The following is a 24,563-nucleotide window of genomic DNA, read 5'->3' as shown; positions in this document are numbered from 1 at the left end:
TTTCACAAGTAAATTTTGCAGAATTGGAAAATGAATCGTGTTCTTCTTGGAAATGTTTTAAATGAAAGAGGTCAATAAGTAATATTAACATTGAATTTGTGGTCATAAATTTGAAAAAGAGTAGTCATTTGTAAAACTATTTGAGACATTTTCAGATACGGCTGAATGACTCATTCCTGATTAAAATGGTCTCCTAGTTGAGATCTGCATTGTGTTTACAGAAGTGAAACACGAATAAGGTTGAAACGACTCACGTTTGAACTGGAAACTTAGAAAAACAATTCTGAAGTCTGTACCAGTGGCCAAATAAACCACATTCTCAGAATTCAGACCTTAACGGCAGCTACAGGCACCTACCGGCCCACAGCCATGAAAAGCATCTTTGAGGAGTGCCTGGGTGGCTCAGTCAGTTGAGCGTCCAACTTTGGCTCAGGTCATGATCTCATAATCGTGGGTTCAAGCCCCACATTGGGCTCTGTGCTGACAGCTCAGAACCTGGAGCCTGCTTCAGATTCTGTGTCTGCCTCTCTCTCTCTGCCCCTCTCCTGCTCACCACTCTGTCTCTCTCTCTCTCTCCCCCAAGAATGAATAAACATTAAAAAAAAATTTTTTTTTTAAGAAAAGAAAAGCATCTTTGGAAGCATGTCAATATTGATCATTTCCAAACTGGAAAACCAGAGTAAGAACTGGAAATTGTACCAAGAACCACACAGGCCCTAAAAGATAAAGTGGAATGGGAATTTCTCTTGTTCCTTGGGGGGAAAAAAAAGGTAGACCATTTCTATCTGTAAAGAAAATACTGAGATATTTCATTTTAAGACTCTTTATGCACACACACGATATCAGCCTATAAATCTATCTACACATCTGTTAACAATTTAAACTATATTTGTTAGTCTTGCCATAAAATTGTGAACTATTGCAGACTTACTGTAAATACTAAGAATGGTATAACAAATGTTCCTATACCCACCATTCTAAATTATTTTTTTATATTTTATTGGTGATTTTCTTCAGTCATAGAGCTGTCTGCCATGCAGGTCAATACCTCTATAACAGCCAAGTGATACAAAAACTACAAACCCTAGGAAGCACATAAAATCAGAGACTTTTCAGAAAAAACTCTCTGTATACACTGCCGCATGGCAGAGGGTAGTGATCACTCTGTGTGGGTAGATCCAGGCCTGCTGTTTACTTGGAGTAAGAGCCCATGAGGTAGCGTGGTGACCTGCCAGCGAGATGCGAAACACACATCTTGAGCTGAAGGGAAGCTATAGAATTTTTACGATCTTCACCTCTAACATATTTTTCTTGTTATATGTTGCGTCTCCACTGTGCGTTTTCTTTCCAACAACCTCTTTTACATTCCTCTTTTAAGGATGTGTTACAGTCATCCCCATATTTCCCCTCTATCCTTCCAATAAGTCAAGTAAGCCCTTAATGGGAGCCAAAGCCTAACCTTTGACGGTAGCAAAAGAATATAACTGGAGTCAAGAGTTCTGGTTTCTAATCCCAGTCCCTAAGCAAGTGGCTCACTCTGACCCAAAGTGTCCTCAAAAAGAAAGGGTTGAGTGAAGTGACTGGTAAGATTGTCATCAGCCTAGCCACAAAAGACCCAGTAAGGCAGAGCGCTTTTCTTCCATTTCCTTTTTACCCTGATTAACCAACACAGAAATGCAGTCCTACAAATGCCCCTGTGTTCTTCCTTTAGGCTGTGAAATTTGAACCCTATCATGACAGCGCCCTCGCCAGATTTCTGCTGAAGCGTGGCTTACGAGTAAGTACTTCCACTTTGAGAATAGTGTGACCTTTTAAAAGTTAGTGAGAACTGACTGATAGAGCATTAGTCACAACTGTTCACCCTTCTTGTTCCCACCTTCAGAACAAAAGAATTGGTCACTTCTTGTTTTGGTTTTTGAGAAGCGAGATAGCACAGTCCAGACACTACCAGCAGAGGTTTGCAGTGATCCTAGAAGCCTACCTGAGGGGCTGTGGCACAGCCATGCTGCATGACTTCACCGACCAAGTGCAAGTGATCGAGATGCTACAGAAGGTCACCCTTGATATTAAATCGCTCTCTGCTGAAAAGTATGATGTCAGTTCCCAAGGTATGGTGCCTCTATTTCCAATGCCATTATCCCTGCGATTCTCCTTCCTTCAGGGAGGTGGGCTGTACCTTCCTAAAGGAAGCCAAGAACACATTTTTCAATCTTCCATCTTTGTGGAGTAAGCAAATTTAAAGTCCTCCTTTTACAAGTTCGTATTTTTTAAAACTATGGATATATGCTAATGATGAATTTATAATAGATGTTGAACTCTTTGAAAAATTTAAAAAGCATGCAGATGTAAGGTATATATTTAAGAACAATTGCAGGCCTGAAACTAATATTATACTGTATGCTAACTCACTGGAATCTCAATTAAAAACTTGAAACTAAAAAAACAAAAACAAAAGCAAACCAAAAAAAACAGAACAGTTGCACGCACACGAAGATTAGTTATTTGCAAATATTTACTTTTTTCCTTCCTTTCAATATATGTGTATAATTTTCAAATTTTCAGTCTTTTAAAGAAATGAATTGGGGTGCCAGGGTGGCTCAGTTGGTTAAGTGTCCAACTTCAGCTCAGGTCATGATCTCACATCACAGTTCGTGAGTTTGAGGCCCATGTCGGGCTCTGTGCTGACAGCTCAGAGCCTGGAGCCTGCTTCAGATTCTGTGTCTCCCTCTCTCTCTGCCCCTCCCCCACTCACACTCTGTCTCACTCTCTCTCAGAAAATAAGTAAACATTAAAAAAATTTTAAAAAAAGAAATGAATTATTGAGAAGCTTTTTAAATTTGTGTATATATATTTATATATGTCAGTGTACTTCTATTTTTTATATATATTTATATAGAGATCAGCATAATTATACACAGACATATATACCTCCTCTCTGATGTCATTTCCAATATGATCTTATCCCTAATAAATCCTGTCCCTGCCCCTAGGAAAATTAATCACTCTTTCTCTGTATTCCCCTAGGCTTGGGTTGATACTATATTAAAATATAGTCATTGACACATCTTTCTGGTCTGGTAAACTGCATGAGCCTTGAAACTAGGGGATATTTTTTATTCATTTTTATATACATAGACCCAGCACTATGGCTCATAATGGACACATATACTAACATAGTCAGCTAGTATTTTGAATATTCTGAATTTCCACTTTTCCCCTTGAATTCTTTTCCAATACACCAATAATGTTCTCTCCAAAAAAATAATCGTGGTCATAATCATCTTACTTTTATTTTCATTGTAAGTAAGAAAGGGAAACACTTGTACCGGCCTCTAGTATGTTATCCAGGAAGAAATTTTTAACCTATATATTTTGTCTTAGAATTTAGAATTCTAAAGAACTCTTGAGTTTGAGGCTATCACACTGTCTCCACATAACCTGACTTCTTCTTTTGAAAAGAATTTATACAACCCTAACTGAATTGCATTTAATATGGTCTTTGAACGTCTGTTCCCCAAACCAAATGGCAGTTCAAAGTTTCACATCTTGGGAAGAGAACAACAGTATATATTCCTTAGCATTACCTTCAAGATATCCTTCCCTACCTGATTGTCTTGGCCTCCCATATCTTTACTCGCATGCTTCTATCCACTGCTGTAGTATTGTGTACATGGTTGTATTGCTCACAGTAAACCTGACTTATCTCACCACGTCTTATGGTTAGTTCCTCAAAGACAGAAACCTACACCCTTTGCTCCCACTCCACACCAGACCAAATGTGTAGAATGTTATGAATAGACGTGGCCTCAGGAAATGCTATAGATAATGTCGGTGATTATTTGAACTCATGTAACTTTGTGCACTTCTGACAATTACAGTTATTTCACAACTTAAGCAAAAACTTGAAAACCTGCAGAATTCGAATCTCCCAAAAAGCTTTAGAGTCCCATATGATCCTGGACTGAAGGCCGGAGCACTAGTGGTAGGTATCACCTCGATGTCCCCAAGTGGTCTTTATGTCTTGTAACTGTCTGTGCACGCTTCACAGGGCCTTGTGGGTAAAAGCTAATGTTTCTGTAGAGACAGAGAAGCTGGAAAGTCCCTGGACGGGCTTCTGTCAAGCCTTTCTCTAACCACTAGCTCCTCAAAGCCTCAAAACCAGGCAGTCTCCCATCCATTTTGTTTTAAATCAGCTTTCTTAAGGAATCATTTACATATAATAAATTTTGTTTGTTTTAAGTGGGCAGTGCAATGAGTTTTGACAAACGTGTGCAATCACATAACCACTGCCATTATAACCAGGATACAGAACACTTCCATAGAGACGTTATAGGGAAGGTTCTTTCATGTTCCCTTGCAGAGGCAGTCCTTTCCTCCTTCCATCCCCTATCCTGAACAACTGATCTGCTTCTGTCATGTCATTTTCTAGAATTTCATCAAGTGGAATCATACAGTATGTAGTTTTTGTATCTGGATCCTTTTACTTAGCACGGTGCTTTTAAGATCCATCCACATTGCTGTGTGTGCCATCTGTTCCTTTTTATGACTGAGTAGTAGTCCCCTGTGTGGATATACTATGCTTTATTTTCCATTCACCTTTTGAGTAAATATTTAACAGTGAGATAGTTGAGTCATGGTACATGTGTGTTTAATTTTATAAGATACTGCTGAACTGTTTTTCCAAAGTGTGTAACATTGTATATTCCCACCATCAATGTACATGAGTTCCCACTGTTCCACATCTTTGCCAATACTAATTATCACCAATCTTTTTAATTTTAGCCATTCCAATGGTGAAGTGGCATCTCAATGTTGCATTTCTGTAATGATGTTGAGTATCTTCTCATGTGCTTATTTTCCATCTTCTATTGAGAAGTTTCTGTTCACATCTTTCATTCATGTTTAATATGGGTTGCCTTCTTGTTTTTGAGTTGTTTATATATTCTAGATACAAATCCTTTATCAGGTATACATTTTACAAATTCCAGTCTGTGGCTTACCTTTTCATTTTCTTAGTAGTATATTTCAGAGAGCAGAAGGGTTTTTAAATTTTTATTAAGTCCAATTCATCACCTTTTGTATAGTTTGCTTTTGTGTATCCTAAGAAACATTTGTGGGGCGCCTAGGTGGTTCAGTCGGTTGGGCGTCCAACTTTGCTCAGATGATCTCACAGCTCATGGGTTCAAGCCCCATGTCGGGCTCTGTGCTGACAGCTCAGAGCCTGGAGCCTGCTTCAGATTCTGTGTCTCCCTCTCTCTCTCTGCCCTTCCCCCACTCACACTCTGTCTCTCTCTTTCTCTGTCTCAAAAATAAATAAACATTAAAAAAATTTTTTTAAATAAACATTTGCCTAATCCAATAATACTCAACCTGGGGAGACACCCCCAACACACACACACACACACACACACACACACACACACACACACACCAGGGAACATTTGGTAATGTCTAGAGGTATTTTTTACTGTTACAACTGGGAAAATTCTACTGGAATCTAGTGAGTAGAGACCAGGGATGCTGCTAAACATCCTACATTGCACAGGACAGCCCCCCAACAACAATGAATAATCTAGCCCAAAATGTCAACAGTGCCAATGTTGAGAAAGACTGCCTAATTCAATGTGACAAATATTTTTTCCTGGAAGTTTCATAGTTTTCACTCTTACATTTCAGTCTTTGATCCAGCTTGGAGTTAATTTTTGGGTATGATGGAAAGTAAAGATCAGGTGTGGTTTTTTTGGTATTGAATATCCAACTTTCCTGGCACCATCTGTTGAAATACCTCAGCGCTTTTGTCAAATATCAACTGCCCGTATATGTGTGGGTCCATATCTAGATTCTCTAGTTCACTTCATTGATCTAAATATCTGTTACCTAGTGCTCGCTTCGGCAGCACATATACTAAATATCTGTTACCTCATGCTCTTGGTTACACTCAGATAATACACCACTTCACGTGTGCGTAAGAATCTTACAACAGTATACTTCCATTAACTTCTTCCCGACCTTTATGCTATTTTTGTCATGCTTTTACCTCCTACATATGTTATAAACCCAATAATAATTATTATTATTGCCTTAAATAGTTAAAAATAGATTTAGCAGACTTAATAGATTAAACTTACATATGTAAATGTATATATATAATATAAATATATATATCTATATAAATATGTCATATAGATAGATAGATAGATAGATATAGATATATATATTTACCCACACATTTACCACATTTTGGGACTCTTTATTTCTTTGTAAAGGTTTGTGTTTCCATCTGGCATCATTTTCCTTCAGCCTTAAAAATTTCTTATAGTGCAAGTCTTCTGGCAAGAAATTCTTCCAGCTTTTGTTTGTCTGAAAACCTCTTTATTCCACCTTCATTTTTGAAAGATGTTTTCCCTGAATATAGAATTCTAGGTTGGATTTTTTTCCTCCCTTTCAGCAGCTTTTTCTTTGGGCTTGCATATTTTCTGTAAGTTTCCTTTCATTCTTACCTCTGATTTCTGTATGTGTCTTTCTTCCCCAGGCTACTTTTAAGATTTTCTTTTTGGTACCATGGTCTTCAGCAATTTGATTAGGATCAGCCTTGGTATAGTTTTCTTTATGTTTCATTTCCTAGGGTATGTTGAGCTTAGATAAACAGCATAGTTGCTCTGTAGTAATGGGCACATGGGAGTACCAGAGCCTTGTAGGAGTGAGGCATGCAGAGGACAGGATCTGTCATTGCCTCTTGAACACCTCCACAGACTCATAGGGTTCCTCGGAATACAGTTTGAGAATCCTTGCTTTTAAGTGTTATAACTTGCTCTCCTATAACATTTGCAGATTTGGTAAGAACGCTTTCTGTATTTTTACCCAAATCATTGAACATCATCTTCCAACTAGGACTTTGTTTTTTGTTTTTTCAATTTAAATCCAAGTTAATTAATATATGTGTAATAATGGTTTCAGGAATAGAATTTAGTGATTCATCACTTACATATAACACCCTGTGCTCATCCCAACAAGTGCCCTCCTTAACGCCCATCACCCATTTAGTGCATCCCCCCACCCACCTCCCCTCCAGCAACCCTGTTTATTCTCCGTATTTAAGAGTCTCTTGCGGCTTCCCTCCCTCTCTGTTTTTATCTTATTTTTCCTTCCCTTCTCCTATGTTCATCCGTTGTGTTTCTTAAATTCCACATATGAGTGAAATCATATGATATTTGTCTTTCTCTGACTTCTTTCCCTTAGCATAATGCATTCTAGTTCCATCCACATTGTGGCAAATGGCAAGATTTCATTCTTTTTGATTACCAAGTAATATTCCATTATATATAAATCCCACATCTTCTTTATCCACTCGAAAGTCAATGGCTCTTTCCATACTGTGGCTATAGTCAACAGTGCTGCTACAAACATTGGGGTGCACGTGCCCCTACAAATCAGCAATTTTTTATCCCTTGGATAAATACCTAATAGTGTAATTGCTGGGTCGTAGGGTAGCTCTATTTTTAGTTTTTTGAGGAAATTCATCCTATTTTCCAGAGTGGCTATACCAGTTTCCATTCCTATCAACAATGCAAAGTGTTTCCCTTTCTCCACATCCTTGCCAACATCTGTTGTTTCTTGAGTTGCTCATTTTAGCCATTCTGACAGGGGCGTGAGGTGGTATCTCATTGTGGTTTTGATTTGCATTTCCCTAATGATGAGTGATGTTGAGCATCTTTTCATGTGTCTGTTAGCCATCTGGATGTCGTCTTTGGTAAAGTGTCTGTTCACGTCTTCTGCCCATTTCTTCACTGGATTCCTTGTTTTTGGGATGTTGAGTTTGATAAATTCTTTATAGATTTTAGATACTAATCCTTTATCTGATAGGTATTTGCAAATATCTTCTCTTCCAACTAGGACTTTGTACTGGTTGTTTATAATAACATTTTGCAAGAGGATTTACACGTCCACGATATGTGTTCATTATATGTAGGAAACATGTGACTATTTCCTTACAGATTGAAAAATGTAAAGTGATGGCCTCCAAGAAAAAGCCCCTATGGCTTGAGTTTAAATGTGCCGACCCTACAGCCCTATCAAATGAAACGATTGGCATTATCTTTAAACATGGTGATGATCTGCGCCAAGACATGCTGATTTTACAGGTATGCTACCATTAAGGAATTTTTTTTGTTCAATTACCTGAAAAAAGAATTCTGTATTTGATCTAAAAAATGCCTGCTACTGATTTTATTCCCATTCTCCTATTTTGTCCATATACAATGATAGAAGATTTTGTAACAGAGAGTTGGCACTGGGGAAACATGGCTGAGGGCCATTAGATATGTGATCTAGTGAGCATCCCAATGCTGTCTATTCCTGAGAAGAAGCATATCCAACTTTCCCATATAGCCAGATATGTCTCCCTCACCTAACCTCTCTTTTATACATCCCATTCCTAGTGTAGTAACATAAAATATAGACGTATGTACCCCCCTGGCATCCACTTTATTCATATTTATAGACATATCTGTGTACCCACAAGTGCTCTCTTTATATACTTCACTTTGATCTACATCCACATCCACAAACTCAAGTAAATGATTTGATAGGAAGGAGACAGAAGAATGACACATAAGTGACTGAAGAAATCGTGCAGTTAAGTAACAAGCATGAATAAGTTACTAGACCAGAAGGTGGACAGTAATCAATGTTAATCATTTTGCATATTTTCTAACATTTCTGGATCAACTTTAGCTTTGCAAACCTGGAAAGTAATCTTCTCCATAGTCCACTGTTGTAGAGTAACACAATTCCTAATATTTAATGTGGTTTATTTAAAATAGGCAAACCTCATTGATTTAAATGTAGCCTATTAAAAAATTGGTCATGTTTTCAATTCTCTCTGTGTGTTTCTGCTTGTACTTGTTTCTAATATGGAAACAATAATACCTCTTGCTCTCTTTTCAAGAATACTATGTGTATTGTCCCGGAAGTATTGAAAGAAAGAAAAAGAAATCCTTCAAACCTTTTGAAGGTTTGCTGCCTTTCAAATAAATCCATAGAATCTTCTGATTCTTGGCAGACAAACTCTTCAGAAACACAAAGCATCACTGTGTTCCTCTCCTTTTGAGGGGAACTTTGCACTTGCCCTTTATGTACTTGTTTCCCTGCTGAGGCACACTGCTTGGCAGGTGAGGGCAAGTTAGGTGAGGTCTTGAAGCATTAGTCTCTTCATGTGCAGAATGGGAATATTAATCATATTCATGTTATAGGGTAAATGCAAAAGATTAACACAAAACAGCACTTGGTAAATTAGCAAGCATTCTCATCAGTGCTAGTGTTGCCTTGGTTTAGCCCCAGAGTGCCTTATGGATAAAAATTTCTAAGAATGGTAGGGGAGAACACTTTGTTGTGATGGTAAAATATACATAAGTGGAGTGGAACATTTGAATGCTGAAACACCACTGCAACCTCTCCCCACACGAACTCCACATATCCTCTTCCCCAGGGTCCATCTCAGGGACCAAAATTAACAGGCTCCCAGGGAAGGGGAACTTTAGAGCACCAGGTTGATAAATATAGTTGTGACTTACAGATTTTATGCTGACATATATTTTGTGTTACCAGACACAAAATACATGTTGTTTTTTTAAGGGAGAAGAAAAATTATTAAACCAATGTAATGGAAACGGTTTTGTGTTTGATGTCTAGATTCTACGAATCATGGAATCCATTTGGGAGACTGAATCTCTGGATCTGTGCCTCCTGCCATATGGTTGCATTTCAACTGGTGACAAAATAGGTATGTGATTACCTCAGGAGATGAATATACCACTCAGCTCGTTCTAAAAGATCGTAAGTCCTTTTTTTAAAATGTCCAGTTATTTTTGAGAGAGACAGAAACAGAGAGAGACAGAGAATAAGCGGAGGGGGGGGGTAGAGAGAATGGGAGACACAGAATCCAAAGCAGGCTCCAGGCTCTGAGCTGTCAGCACAGAGCCCAACGCAGGGCTCAAACCCACAAACCGAAAGATCATGACCTGAGTTGAAGTTGGATGCTCAACTGACTGAGCCACCCAGGCACCCCCCTAAGCTGAGCATCTGACTTTTGATTTCAGCCAGGTCATGATCCCAGGGTCATGGGATCGAGCCCCACATGGGGGCTCTGAGCTGAGTGTGGAGCCTGCTTAAGATTCTCTCCCTCTCTCTCTCTCTTTCTCTCTCTTCACCCCCCCGTCCCTACCCCACTTGTGCACACACACTCTCCCTCTCTCTCAAATAAAAAAATATTGAAAAATAAAATAAGGGATCATAAGTCCTTTAGCGTAGGCATTTAATAAGTGAAAAATTACAATCATAATCCAAATAGAAAAGGAAGAAAATGTTCCAAGGTTGGTGAATGTGACTCTTGATTTAATATGGATCTGTTGAAAATACATGAATGTGTGATTTAAATCCCTGTGACTATACATGGAAATGATTTTCATAAGAACTTGTTCCCTCCTCTTTACTTCTCCACCTCTAAACTGTAACTCGTTTCACTGCACATAAAACCTCTCTCTCACAAATAACGTTTAAAAATAGACACAAAGATCTGTCACTTATTTTAATATCTTAGAATTCACATTATTGAAACTATTACATACTCTACTCTTAGGTGCTTTTACAGACATTTAACATTTTTGTTTCAAGCAGACATATTTTTATTCAAGTTTCCAATCCGAGAACTGTACAAAACCACTTCCATTTGACCCTGTGATTAAAAAAGGAAAAGGCACCGTTTGCCAAGCACATATGCTCAGCACATAAGTGCTTTTACTTATTGCCTTTGAAAGCCAACCTTTCCTCTTTTCATTCAGGGACTGAAAGCATGTCCCACAAAACTTCTGCATCCTCCTCCTTTTCTTTCTCTCTCTCCTAAGAAAACCAAACCAGGGAAATAGCCGCCTGGTTGAAAAGCCCTCTGCCCTCCTGTCAACAGAGACCCAGCCATTCCTCCTCTGGGTCAGACCCCAGGCCCCAGTGTCCATCAGCCTCTGTGCATCTTCTCATAGGAATGATCGAGATCGTGAAAGAGGCCACGACAATTGCCAAAATTCAGCAAAGCACCGTGGGCAACACGGGCGCGTTTAAAGATGAAGTCCTGAATCACTGGCTCAAAGAGAAATGCCCTATTGAAGAAAAGGTGAGCTCCAGCTTTTCCCCACTCTGAAGGCTCCTTATGAGCTGTCATTCATGTAGCAATAATGGGTTTGCATTTTCAAAGGATCTACCGATGTCGTGCCTCCTGAGGTTTGGCAAAATACTTTACTTGTGAGGCCGTGGGGGTTTTAAGTGCCTTCCCGTGTGACACAGCATATCTGTGTAAGACGGAAGCTCTCAGTTCAGAATGCCAGTGAGCATTTGTTTGTCCTTTGACTATCAGGCATGCTTTGCATAAAATTTGGTTCTATGAAATAACTTGGTGGGCATTTTTTACGACCACCTCCTTTTGATGTTCGGCAGAAAAATCTAGTTACCGTGGATAGGTCCTTTCCTACCTGGGAGATGCCACATATCCTCCAAAGTAATTTCTGATGTACCTCTGCACTCTGAATGGTAAATTAGAGATCCTGAAAACATCAGTTTCACCATCCTTGCGAAGTACACATGCTGAATCCTTCACAAGCTGCATGGTTAGGCTGGCTGTTTGGCTGCCGTTTCAAGTTCTGCGGTACAGGATTACCACTTCTCATTTGCATGGTTAGCAGCCCTTTGGGTAGGAAATATAATTAGCAGCATTTATTAGTCTGTTATATGTGTGGATTTGTGAACCCATGCATACATGAAGTGGTCACAAGCAAAACATATGTTCTCCACTGAAGGAGAAATTATTATAGGCTCTGTAGCATTGGCAAACGATGGCATGGAGAGGAAATGAACCCTTTGATTAAATTACCATTGCTCTTTGACTCTCGTTTCCTCCATGTGCTATTGTGAGTCACTGAATCTTCACCTAGAATGTAAGGAGAGCAAGGAGAAAGTTGGCATGTAGCAGATAGGATGTTAATGAAATCAGGTGCCATGAACTTGAAACTGGTTCCCAGAATAGTACCTTTTTGGAAGTCGTTTATAATAGATCCACACTGCTCTTTGTAGCTAGAACACAACTAATGTTCAGATGTGTCTAATTAGTTTCAGGCAGCAGTGGAGAGATTTGTTTATTCCTGTGCTGGCTACTGTGTGGCTACCTTTGTTCTTGGAATAGGCGACAGGCACAACGACAATATTATGATCACAGAGACAGGTGAGTTTATTTATTATAATTTGTTTTTACAGTGGCAAAACATACAGGACATAAAATTTACCAACCATATCAACCAGTTTTAAGTGTGTAGTTAAGTGGCATTAAACACATTCATCCTGTGGGGCCCCTGGGTGGCTCAGTCTGTTAAGTGACAGGTGTCGGCTCATGATCTCACAGTTGTGTGGATTCAAGCCCCACATTGGGCTCTCAGCCTGGAACCTGCTTTGAATCTTCTGTCTCCCTCTCTCTGCCCTTTCCCCACTCATGCATGTGTGTGTGTGTGTGTGTGTTCTCTCTCTCTTTCAAAAATAAACATTAAAAAAATTTTTTAATACATTCACATTACTGTGCAACCATCACCATCATCCCCCAAAACTTTCTCATCTTCCCCAACTTAAACACTGGCCCCACTGAACTGGTACTAACTCCCCATGTCCCCTATCCCTCAGCAGAGAGTAATATTTAAAGAGTTTAAGGTTGGAGTACACATCTAGAAGTCATTACTATGTAGGAACATAGATGTTGCGATCACCCCAGAGAGGAAGAAGATACCAGAAATGAGACCTAAGAAGGAAAAGCGATTAGCTAGAAAGATAAGTAGGGGCATATCCCAGAAGCTGGTGAAGGAGGGTGTGATCGATACTGTCAGATGTTACACGGAAGCAACAAAAAGAACTCCCAGACATCCTTAAATCTGAGATGCTCTGCCTTCCTAACCTACCTCATGTCACGAGTTCACTGACCACTCTGACCATGGTCAGTATTGGCTGCCGTGCCATGAAAAGTATCTCTAAGAAATTTGGACCAGTTTAAAAGTAGGATCCAGAAAAAAGCACCATATTGAGGTAAACTTCTTACTCTCTGTGAGAATCAAAAGACATCACATATTTATGGACCATACGTATGATACAGGGTATCTAAAGAAGAGATGATGGTAATCATGGTAGCAACAGCGACAGTGGTAGAAACTGAGTCAAACGAGATTCACAGTGATGTATTTCTATGGTGCTACTCAAAAGGAAAAGGTGAATGCCTTCCCCCACCCCCTATCCCCCACCCCCACCAAGCAGAGCAAACCATCAGTCTATCCTGAGTCATATAAAGGGCATAAGAGAGTCTCGGGCAAAATGATGACAGATTAGCCAGAGAGTTCTGACTTCTATTTCTAAGAATAATTCTCAGACGAGACGAGAATTTTTTTTAATGGCATTTGGCTGTCATCTGAAGAACACCAGAAGGATATCAAAAACACACTTGGTTCAAAGAGTGCTTTGTGGTTACTACCATACACACCTGCTAAGCCAAAAAATATCACAAGCTGATAAAACAGTGTAAAAATAGCTCTCTCGCCCAAGATAGCTCATTTTCAGGCAACTTAAAAAATATCTCAGGAAATAAACAAACCAGAGTGTTGTTACAAGTGCTTATGCCCGCGTAATGATGTCAGACATTTTCTTCTCTTAAGGAAATCTATTTCATATTGACTTTGGACACATTCTTGGGAATTACAAAAGTTTTCTGGGCATCAATAAAGAGAGAGTGCCATTTGTGCTAACCCCAGACTTCCTGTTTGTGATGGGAACTTCTGGAAAGAAGACAAGCCTGCACTTCCAGAAATTTCAGGTAACTGGCCTCCCTCTTCATTGCCTCTGCCTCCTCCCAGAGTACCAATCAGATAGTGCCTTCAGAGCACAGCAGCCTTCCCCCTCACTCCACGTTAAGGCTTCTCTGCTTCTGACTACCCTCCCTCCCCTCTGTTCCCTCCATTCCATCCCTGAGTACAAAACGTGGTTTCCCATCTAAAACCAACCAGGAAGCGAGAGAGAGCATTCCGTAATCAAATAGAGAGCAAATAGAGAATGCCAGGATGGCACTGTGCCCAAAAGGGGCTTTCAGGAGGAGCGTCTGGTAAGCAGGTTTAGCCTTTGAATATTTATCAATTCAAGACTGTCTGGAAGATCCAAATTCCACATGTATTTTTTCAGGACTCTCAAACAATTGTGAGCTTCTGATTTTTGCTGCAGGTGTGCGTTTATCAGGTTACTACAGAGGGAATTCTGGCCGCACCACTGTATGTAGTCCCCTTTCGGTGAAGGACAGTCTCTTCCCTCACTTGATCCTGTCAACTCCACTGCGGGTTGTACAGAAAAGCTCAGGCCTGTCCTGCTCACCTGTAAACAAGCTCCTGCATGGGTCACCCCATCTCCCTGGAAGTGTTCACATCCTGCTTTCTTTGTCACTCCTTCCTGGTCTCCATCCACTTTTGACTATCAAATATTTCAAAAACGCAAGGAGTAAAATTTTCACGCTTGCAAATTTAATAACTGTGAAGGAACAGACCTCGAAATTACTACGTAATGACTACATAAAATACCTATTTATAGCCCACACAGACACAAAACAGATCAGTAGAGGCAAAGAGGGATTCCTTTATATGCACAGGCGCCTTGGGTCACCTTTAAAGAGTGCCCCCGCCCCCCGCCCTCCCCACTTTAGGCCTGTCTTAAACCCAGTGTGGCTTGCAATTAGGTCAGGAACAAGCCTTTTTTCAGAGTCTCTTCTTGAGTTCCCTGTTATCCTTGGGACATGGCCTGGGCCTTGAAATTGCGTGGAACAGGAACTAGGATGTATGTATTGTTTTGAAACCTGCCTGTTCTTGTTTGTTCTCCCGGCTGATTTCGATTTGATTACAGGACTTACCCGTCCCCCAGCCCCCACAGTTCTAGGAGGCTTGTCAGAGAAACTGAGATCTTTGGGGCCAGATGGTCTTAGGATTTTTTAGTGTGTGTTTCTGGGTAAACTCAACTGGGTTTCAGACTATTTCCAGGGATTTGACACATTTCAGTCCTGTTTTTCTTTAAAGTTAAAAATCACATATGTTGACAACTTCCTGGAACAGAAAAATGGTTCCAAAAATAATAATAATAACCTGGAAGAATTTTACCATTTAAAGAAGTGGGGGACACTCAATTCTCCTGCAGAGGAGGGGGTTCATCTACCTAGCTTCAAGCACAGCGGCAATCCTGCCACCAGGAGAGGCAGGCGCAAAGGCATCCGCCCTCGCTGGCAGGCTCTCCTGCTTTCTGTGCCTTCTCTTCCTTTTTGTCAGCATCGCTCCCCAGAATGACCACCCAGAGCACCCGTGCCACCCCTAAAAATCCCAGCAGCACTTCTTCCTGTAATCTTCTTTGTTGTTAAGTTTCAAAATATTCTTTAATGAAAAGATTTGGGATGTGGGAGGCCAAGGAGAGGTTGCTCCCGGCCCCAGGCAGCTTCCACTCCAAGCATGAAACCTTTGCAAGGCGCCTTTGTGCCAACCTCTTGGTCTGGGACCAGTTCTCCATCCCTGTGACCAAAGCTGCTTTCTTAAAATCACTAAAACCTCTTTTTTTTTAAGGGATTTTTAAAGGGATTATTTGAATGAAATGTGTAGAATGCTTCCCCCAGTGCCTAGACCACAGCAAAAATTTAATACACAGTAGCTTCCGATGTCACATACATCACAAAGGGTCTTCCAACTTTGAAAACTTTTAAGTTGAGAAGCCCTCTTAGAAATGAGATCTCAAGTCCAACGGCAACATATGAAACACAAGAAAGTAGTAGCATTGTTCTGGTTAAAGAGCACGCGGGGGTCCAAGCTCTGCCTGCTTGCCCCCATCCCCCAACCTGCGCCCTTGTCTGCCCCCACCCCCCCACCGGACAACAGGAAAAACAGTGGACATATATACATCTATGTGTACAATTATACAGACACAGGCTTTCTAAAGTTTCCAGCTTGATAAAGATGAGCAGCAGGTTTTTCGTCATTTGACTCAGACCTTGTGACAATTTTTTTTTTTTTAAACACACTACTAAGCCTTCCGGATGTTTTTCTGTTTTTTAGTTTTATGTTCCCTTTTTGAGATGACATCCTTCAGGCTCTGGGAGTACATCTCTAAACCCTCTAAATAGCAACGCAGGATCTTGTATACTAAAACTGCCACTTTTAGGTAGGCTGGGAAATGTTGTATATATTTACATTTTGAATCAAAGGTGTCCTCATTTCCAGTGAACCGCTAATTTTGAATGGGAAGGTTATTTAATGCATGCAGCACATTTAAATAACCTGTTAGGGAGGGTGGATAAAAGCTGACCCACTTTTTGTTAAGGGTGAGGTGAGCCTTCCCCACAAAGATTTAAAAATATATCTAGCTCTTGGCTGGTGGATAGAAGGCCAGAAAATGAAAGAGGAAGGCACTGTTTTATCCCACCCCTTTCTTTTTTCCAAACTACTCAGTTTAGCCCCGGACCATATTAATAAATTGTTTCTAGAATAGGGCAGACTTCGGGAGCAAGCTGTAATCGGACAAAAAGACATAAAACCAAGGCGTACTTACTACTTGAGTCCAGGAATATCTGTTAGCCTGCGGAGCACGGTCCTATACACCAGGTGCTAAACATGTACATTTCAGTGGTGACGATATTGATAAATACATTCTCTTTTGAAAACTCTCTCCCTTACTGAAGAGTGAAAAGAGAAAACAATATTTTACCCCAATAATTTATTTTAGAACCACTTTGCTTTAAATGTCACTAAACGGTTTTAGAACATAGATTACATGCAAATACATTTATATCATTAGCAAGTGAAATTTGCCTTCCCCTTTATTTTTATATAGGAATGTGGGGGCTTCGTTTCTAATTTTAAAAGTAGTAAGTGTTTCTTTTTAAAAAGCCAACAAAATATTTAAAATATCAGAAGGATATTAAGAACCCATTATCCCGCCTTCCAGAAATAACACTGTCAACATTTTAGTGTTTTTCCTTCATTCTATTATTTGGTATTATACAAGGTTATAAATTAACCAGAATTTGGTTAAAGACGGAACTTTACAGATACAGTGTGACTCCCTATAAACTGTTCAGTGGCTTCTCACCTCACTTTGAATAAAATCTAACTAAGCATTCCCTATAAGGCTCTCCCCACAGTCTCTCATTTGGTCAAGGTCACAGTGGTTTTCCTCCACATCCTCCCCATTCCTGCCTTCTCCCTGGAACACCCTCAGATCTCAGCCTCAATGTCATTCCTCAGAGCAGACCCCCAATGAGGTCCCTCGAGTTATCCTTTGCCTCAGCCCCTGCATGTTGCCTTCACAGCACCTATGACAGCATATCATTATATGTATGAGTCTGTGCAGCAGGACCACCCCTGACCGGACTCCCTCATCAGGGACCTGAGACCTAGTGAGCGCTCAGTGGTTATTTGCTGAGTGGAGGAGAGAAGGTTGGGGGGGGAGGGGGACAGTCTGGAATTGGTTAGTGGCTGGATGAGGCCAGGCGACCTCCTTGGATTTCCTCCTTCTCCATAATACATTGTATTCTGTGAGTTTATGAAATATCAACTCAGGCATAGATTGACAAGCTCCTGCCACACATATGTTAATAAGCCTTCAAGATACAGGTTAAATATCTACACATCAGAAGAGGAAGTAATCCTAGTTATGAAATCTGATGTGTTTTTTTTAAATGTTTATTTGTTTTGAGAGAGAGAATGTGTGCTAGCTGGAGAGAGGCAGAGAGAAAGAGAGAGAGAAACTTAAGCAGGCTCCACGCAGTGCAGAGCCTGACATGGGGCTCAATCTCACAATGATGAGATCACTACCTGAGCCAAAATCAAGGAGTCAGACTCTTAACCAAATGAGTCACCCAGGCGCCCATGAAATCTAACATTTTATTAAATTATACAAAAATGTGGGGCGCCTGGGTGGGTGGCTCAGTTGGCTGGGCATCCAACTTTGGCTCAGGTCATGATCTCACAGCTTGTGGGTTTGAACCCTGCGTCAGGCTCTGTGCTGACGGCTCAGAGCCTGGAACCTGCTTCAGATTCTGTGTCTCCCTCTCTCTCTGCCCTTCCCCCACTCACGCTCTGTCTCTCTCTGTCTCAAAAATAAGTAAGTGTTACAAAAAATTTTTTTTAATTATACAAAAATGTAAGTGTCACATGGTGCCTGTTTACATTTTTGTGGAGAGTTCCTTAACAATATAAATATACATGTTTTTCCCCGATTGGATTAGTAGCTCATGCCAAGAGAACAGGACACACAGTATATACCTATAGTGTACTTTCAATATGGAACAGTTTCCAAGGAGTGTGAACAACTTGGCCTAGTATATAAACAAGTATTTTGAAGATGTTCTTTGGACACAGTAGGCACTAAGCAAATGTATGTTCAATACAGCTGAAGAAACCAGGGGAGCCCAATAACACCTTCACAGGTGCATCGACATAAAACAGGCGGCTTGATGAGCATACTTAAAAGGAAGGCATTTGCCCCTAGATGTCACTCTTAAGAAACATTTTATAGGAGAGTAGTCTGGGACCTATTCGTTGTGTTATTTTAGTCTTGGGTGCAGCTTTATCAGGCCCTGCCTGGTGCCCACCGCTGGCGGAGCTGTCCCCACCCTAGGGCGTACCCTGGAGCCTTCACCTGCAGGCTCAGCCCTGTGCCCAGTCTCCATGCAGTGTCCTGACCTGGGCTGTTAGGAAACCTTTATTCAAAGTCTATCTCTGCTGCCATCTTGCTCTCATCTTGGATCCCAGAGTCTTTTAACTACTTCTGCCTCAGTTAATCCACCTCTAGGACTGGGGTCCTGCTCCCTCCTGCCACTTGCCTTGTTGGAAATGCAAGTACTCTCCTTCACCCCAGCCACAGGGACCTCCGGGCCACAGGGACCTGACCATCTGACCACTTCTGAGGACTGTGGTCCCCTCCCCATTATTTCCCATCCCTATTCTCTGACTGCCCTTGTGTGGTAACCCTGCACTGGTCTACACCAGTAGCTATCTATACTTGTAACCTTCCAGGCTGGGCTTTCTCAGCCTCCTGCTCCATCCTGTTATAGTCCCCAGGCCCTGTTCTTCCATATCCAAGATAGCATACCATTTCAACACACACTTCTTAACTACCCGCTACATTTCAGGCCTGTGCCAGGCCCAGAGAAGGCCCAAGTCCTGCTGTAGCAAGGCAAGATGTCTTTACAGTTGAATAGCCTTCCAATATGACTTGTTCACAGATTCATCCTGATTTTAAAGCATTGAATCTTAGCATTCTTTCATCGTGTGTTTGCAGATGCCCAACAGTGTTCCAGACTCTGTTCTGGGCACAGGTGGCCAGGAGCACAGCCCTGACACACTGCAGAAGACACACACACACACACACACACACACACACACACACACACACACAGCTTTGTTCTAAGGATTGCAAAAGTGGTTTGCAGGGGGAGCAATCCTGCCCTGGGGGATGGAAAGGGACGGCCAGTGAAGGGTTCTCATCAGCCCTGGATAAGATCAGTTCCATTTGTTAGGCAGATACAGGGAGGGGAGGAACACCCAAGCAGAAAGAATAACATTAGCAAGGGCATGAAGTGCGTATTTAGTATCAGTATTTAAGAACAAAAAGTACAGTTGTTTGGTATGGTTGGAACACAGGTATTGATGTGAATGTGTCCTGGAGTTTGGGTCAAGAAAGGAGATCTGCATTCCATTTGAAGCAGTGCAAGGGCTGGATTAGGGGGGTTAGAGAGCAAAGCAAAGAAGTCATTTAGAGCTCAATTGGTTAACCACAAATGACTGTAATAGAGGCCTACTATAGGTCAACAGGGAGATGACAAGTTTATCTGTCAAACTGCCCACAATACACTGAATTGATAAAGGATTCACTCTCAGGACCTACACCCAGGACCACTAACAAGGTCAAGCTCAGCCTTCTAGCCAGGCCTGAAGATGCTCAGTACTGTACTATCCATTGGAAGATACTGTCAGAGAAGGGTCCAGCATCAGCCATTTGTAGGCGTTTGAATCCCCTGGTGAGGTACCTGCCCCAGACGCAGACTTGAAAGATGGCCTTGAATTGGACTGATGTGTTAATCTACCAGCATGCAGGGTCACTCAGTGTCTAAGATATTAGACCCCTGTGACTTTTAAACATTTATGGAGAATAAGCTTCCAACTGGTATCTTCTTTCAGTGTTTAGTTTCTTTTAGAGAAGTGTTTTGTCTACCTGAAGAATATTACCGAGGGGGTTACTCACCATGTTACCAAAAGTGTACTCTTTATAGAGATCCTCTTGTGAAATCTCTATCAGGTCATAATCTCTAGAAAAGCTGTGTTTCTCCTAACATTTTTAAAAAACTCTTCTGAGCATTGGTTAAATAATGGATTTGATTTTCCTTTTGGCTACAGATATATTTGAAGACCACCCATAGCAAGTAAATAGCATTTGTGATGTATAGCGTTAAACTGGTCTCTGTTGGAAATCCACTGTGATCTTTTCCTTTGTCATTCCTTTCCTTTTTCTACCCAATTCTAATTAATGTTATTTTGACTTTTGCGTATCCAGGTAATCCACCCTCAGTCTTTTTCAGAACAGGCTAGTGCGTGCATGCGCATACACACACACACACACACACACACACACACACCCCTACATACAATCCATTTAGAATATGTGACTAAAGCAGAACGACCTAATTGTAACCTTTAGGTTTCTAATGAGCTTCCAAGTATCTGAGAAGAGGGCAATACCAAGTGTCTGAGAAGAGGGAAATACCGCCCTTTCCCTGCTAGACAGAACTAGTCTGAGAATCATTCTTAAGAGGTCCTTAGGGATAAGACTCCTAATTCAAACTCAGCAAACACACAGCCAAGCGTCAGACACACTCTTCTTTCAGATTTCTCGGAAAGTGCTTCCTCCTGCCTTATGAGCTCGGCTAATCGGTGACTCTCTGTTTTGCCAAAATAACTTCTAAAGGCATTGCTTGGCCAACTCATTAATTTTTATACAAAACAAAAATAAAATCCTCTTTGACAGAAATACCATTTCTCTCCACCGTCTCCTTCCTCCAGCAGACAGCGGCAGCATTAATATTTAGGAAAAGTCAGTGGGTGAAGACGTTGCTTTTCATTGACGGCTATTTGTGAGTTTTCTTCTCTCTTCTCTGGGCCCCGGAGTTCCTGTTTTGTAGTCCTGGGGCTACTTCCTCATTTGTGTCAAGATGGACAGTAATATTTCACTTCCACTTTGTTCTCTAGATGAAAATAGAGGAGTTTGTTTTAAGAAAAAGTAGGCCCATTCCGTATGACCCTGCACAGTCTGAGGCATCCAGAACTCACTGGCAGTTAAGAAGAAATTAGGAGACTGTGTATAGAAAGTTTTCAGTTTAGTGAACTACGTTGGGCCGGTTAACAAATCAACTCCAAGTTTGGACCCCTAAATGATCATGAAGTCCTTTGTTCCCAAGACTTATGGGAGTGGTAGCTTTGTAAAAACAATCCTCTCTTTTGGTACTAGATGCTGTAATCAAGGCATTTGAATCAACTATGAAATTAAGAGCTGATATACTATCTAGGCTCAATCACTTGATCAGCTACTCATGTATACCATTCCGGCTAACAACGTTTCAGTGTTCCCCACATTCACATCCATTAACAAGTACATTACACCAAATCCCTGAAATCAGGTTCTTCCTTTGCCCCTTCTTCTCCACTCAATATTATAAAGCCTTCCCCAGGCAGCTGAGAAGGACAGAATGAGGATGTCTGAGGTCGGTGCCAGGCAGGCCTGGCAGAAGGGAAAAACTCTGCTTCCCCAGCCAGTCACTTCTGTGTTCTGTGCTTCCACACCACCCCCCCCCCCAGGTCCCCAGGCCACATCCTCAGTCCCCCAAACCACAGGCCTCCAGCCCCAAGGCAGCATAGCCAGGGTTCTTTCAGACACCCTGTGGCTGAGCACAAAGGGCAGAAATGAAACTTCTGGGGCTTGAGGGGGTGGAGCAAGCACCCAGCTGTGCCCCTGGGGCAAGAGAACCATCTGCACACACAGCCAGGGTGCTGGCTTCCTACTTCCCACCCACCTCCGCATTGAGAAGTGCGCGTTCAATAATGCAACTTCTCATACTATTAATAATAATTGCCAACCACATACATAGCACTGAAATCTCACCACAACCATATGAAACGGGTATTGTTATTATTCTTCTTATTCTACAGATGAGGAAACTGGGGTCCAGAGAGGTTAAGTGATTTTTCCAATGACAAACAGCTTGTCGGTAATAAAGCCAACATTTGAACCCAGGCAGCAAGGTGTGAACCTGCACTTCTTACCATGGCTCTGTACTATAAGAAAAAGAGAATAAATCTCTAATTAAATCTCTAAGCCTGCACTGCCAGTCAGAATTTACACATTGTGTCTGACCAGCATAGGGCATGAAAATCTGGGGGGAGGAAAGTTCTTTCTCACAGAAGTGACCCTTGTATGTAAAAATCAGAACTGAATAAATTCGAACCAGCAGAAATGCTTTATATAGAGGAGATGGCCTTCGAGACTGACACAAGACATTTGTCTTCCTTTACCATGTCCCTGTGTGCTATAGTGATGAGTGAATCCGTGGGTTGCTGCTGAACAAATATGCACCGGAGCACCTACAGACTGGTGTTAGAATAGCTTGGCCCCAGGTCAATTTCCCTTCTCAAAAATGTTCTGTTAAGGAGTTTGACCACACAGTGAGCTCAGAAAGCAAGGGTTGTGCCTGAAGCCCCCAGTGTACAGAAGGATAGAAAATAATTAAAAATCAGAATGTACTCTAATTCAAAATCAAAAGGCATCCCCATCTCTGCCCTTGTGAAAATTGTGTGAGCTAACAAATTAATAAGCCAGTTGCCCGGGGTGAAGTCTGCCCTTTGCCTGTGTAATCACCAAGAAATGAGAGTGACTTTGGTCAGTCCAATGGAGGAGCAAAAGATAATGATTTCCGGACATAAGTGAAGTCATTAAGGATGCAAGAACACTAATGCGCTGGGTCCACAGTAGGAAGAGCCCAGTCTTTTGAGTCTGGGAGTGTCCAGCTCCCTGACAAGTAAGCAGAAAGCAGGTAAAAGTGATCTACCCTCCAGGCAGGGAAAGGAGAGGACTAACACTTATTGAACACTTGCTATGTGCCAGTCTCTGTGCCAGACATTTTTTATATATATGGTCTCATTTAATGCCAGATCCGTCCATGGGTTTTTCTACTTAGACAGGGTGATGTGTTCATGGTCCAGCCTTGACACACAGAATGATATAGGCATGACCGCCTTGACCATTGCCGTTATCCTGCCACGTGCAAATGACACACACAAGATAATGTAAAAGCAAAAAGGAGGAGTGCCTGGGTGGCTCAGTCGGTTAAGCATCTGACTCTTGGTTTCTGCTCAAGCCATGATCTCACGGTTCATGAGTTCGAGCCCTGCATTGGGCTCCGCACTGACAGTGAGGAGCCTGCTTGGGACTCTCTCTCTCTCTGCCCCTCCCTTACTCTTTCTCTCTTTCTCTCTCAACACGTAAATTTAAAAACTTTAAAAAAAAAAAAAAGAAAAGAAAACTCACTATCTTAACATTTTGGCCTGTAGACTTCCAATCTTTTTTCCATATAAATATTTTGTGTTCATTTGCCAACATGGGCTGATGCCACCTATGTTGTTGTTTTATGCCTGCTTTTTAACTCAGACACTTTCACATGCTTGTTCAATATTCTTTCACAGTATCATTCTAGCAGTTACAGAGCAGGCAGTTGTAGGTACTTTCATCAGTACCCAACTGTAGGATATTTAGGTTACCTTCAAGTTCTCGCATTTTTAAACATTCTAACAAATATTCTTATGTATTGGTCACTGCAAAATTATCCAAGTTTTTTTTTTTAATTTTTTTTTAATGTTTATTTATTTTGGGGACAGAGAGAGACAGAGCATGAATGGGGGAGGGGCAGAGAGAGAGGGAGACACAGAATCGGAAGCAAGCTCCAGGCTCTGAGCCATCAGCCCAGAGCCCGACGCGGGGCTTGAACTCACAGACCGTGAGATCATGACCTGAGCTGAAGTCGGACGCTTAACTGACTGAGCCACCCAGGCGCCCCAAAATTATCCAAGTTTTTAAAGGTAAATTTCTAGCATGAAAATTGCTGGGTACAAGGACATAGGCATTTTTTTAAAGTCCAGTTTATTGAGGCATTATTCACCTACAGCAGAACTGGGCCTTTTTGTGGGTACAGTTCTTTGAATTTTGACAAATGCATCAGTCACGTAACCATCACCGCAATGAACTTCTCTAACATTTATTAGCATTCTAAAGCTTTTGATGCATGTTATCAAATTGTCTGCTAGTAAAATTATACCTATTCCCACCTACCATCAGCCTATGAAAGGTGAACATTGGGTATTATTCTTCAAAAAAAATTTTTTTTAAGATTTTCCAGTTGGATAGGTGAATGTTTCCATCTCATT

The 24,563-nt window shown here is 41.2% G+C and overlaps 1 protein-coding gene and 2 long non-coding RNA genes across 15 annotated transcripts in view; 1 reads left to right on the top strand and 2 right to left on the bottom strand.

Annotated features, from left to right (window-relative positions):
* LOC124524501 (uncharacterized) overlaps window positions 1–24,563 on the bottom strand; it is a 305,188-nt gene that overhangs the window by 158,733 nt on the left and 121,892 nt on the right. For 7 of the 11 annotated variants that reach the window (XR_006965260.1, XR_006965258.1, XR_006965256.1 and 4 more), the window contains 2 exons: window positions 21,124–21,334; window positions 16,642–16,765 (listed from right to left, as the gene is read on the bottom strand). The exons of 2 other annotated variants lie outside the window; for them this stretch is intronic. This is a non-coding gene — a long non-coding RNA (uncharacterized LOC124524501). The remainder of the gene's footprint in view (window positions 1–16,641; window positions 16,766–21,123; window positions 21,335–24,563) is intronic. 2 more of the 11 variants (XR_006965252.1, XR_006965255.1) reach the window with 1 other exon arrangement.
* PIK3CG (phosphatidylinositol-4,5-bisphosphate 3-kinase catalytic subunit gamma) overlaps window positions 1–24,563 on the top strand; it is a 33,373-nt gene that overhangs the window by 6,193 nt on the left and 2,617 nt on the right. For all 3 annotated transcript variants that reach the window (XM_047096803.1, XM_047096802.1, XM_047096804.1), the window contains exons 3-10: window positions 1,712–1,777; window positions 1,883–2,108; window positions 3,879–3,982; window positions 7,995–8,141; window positions 9,691–9,781; window positions 11,034–11,164; window positions 12,154–12,265; window positions 13,731–13,888. In XM_047096803.1, the coding sequence (XP_046952759.1) occupies window positions 1,712–1,777; window positions 1,883–2,108; window positions 3,879–3,982; window positions 7,995–8,141; window positions 9,691–9,781; window positions 11,034–11,164; window positions 12,154–12,265; window positions 13,731–13,888 (1,035 nt within the window). The remainder of the gene's footprint in view (window positions 1–1,711; window positions 1,778–1,882; window positions 2,109–3,878; window positions 3,983–7,994; window positions 8,142–9,690; window positions 9,782–11,033; window positions 11,165–12,153; window positions 12,266–13,730; window positions 13,889–24,563) is intronic.
* Window positions 1,985–11,956, bottom strand: LOC124524503 (uncharacterized). Its single transcript, XR_006965263.1, has 3 exons — window positions 11,918–11,956; window positions 11,520–11,731; window positions 1,985–2,180 (listed from the first exon to the last, which is right to left on the bottom strand). It is a non-coding gene; the product is annotated as an uncharacterized LOC124524503 (long non-coding RNA).

Source organism: Lynx rufus, unplaced genomic scaffold (assembly GCF_022079265.1).
Source record: "Lynx rufus isolate CCGP_SWC_20201006 ecotype Redwood Valley unplaced genomic scaffold, mLynRuf1.p SCAF_4, whole genome shotgun sequence".
Taxonomy (NCBI): domain Eukaryota; kingdom Metazoa; phylum Chordata; class Mammalia; order Carnivora; family Felidae; genus Lynx; species Lynx rufus.
This window is presented reverse-complemented; position numbering and strand designations above follow the sequence as displayed.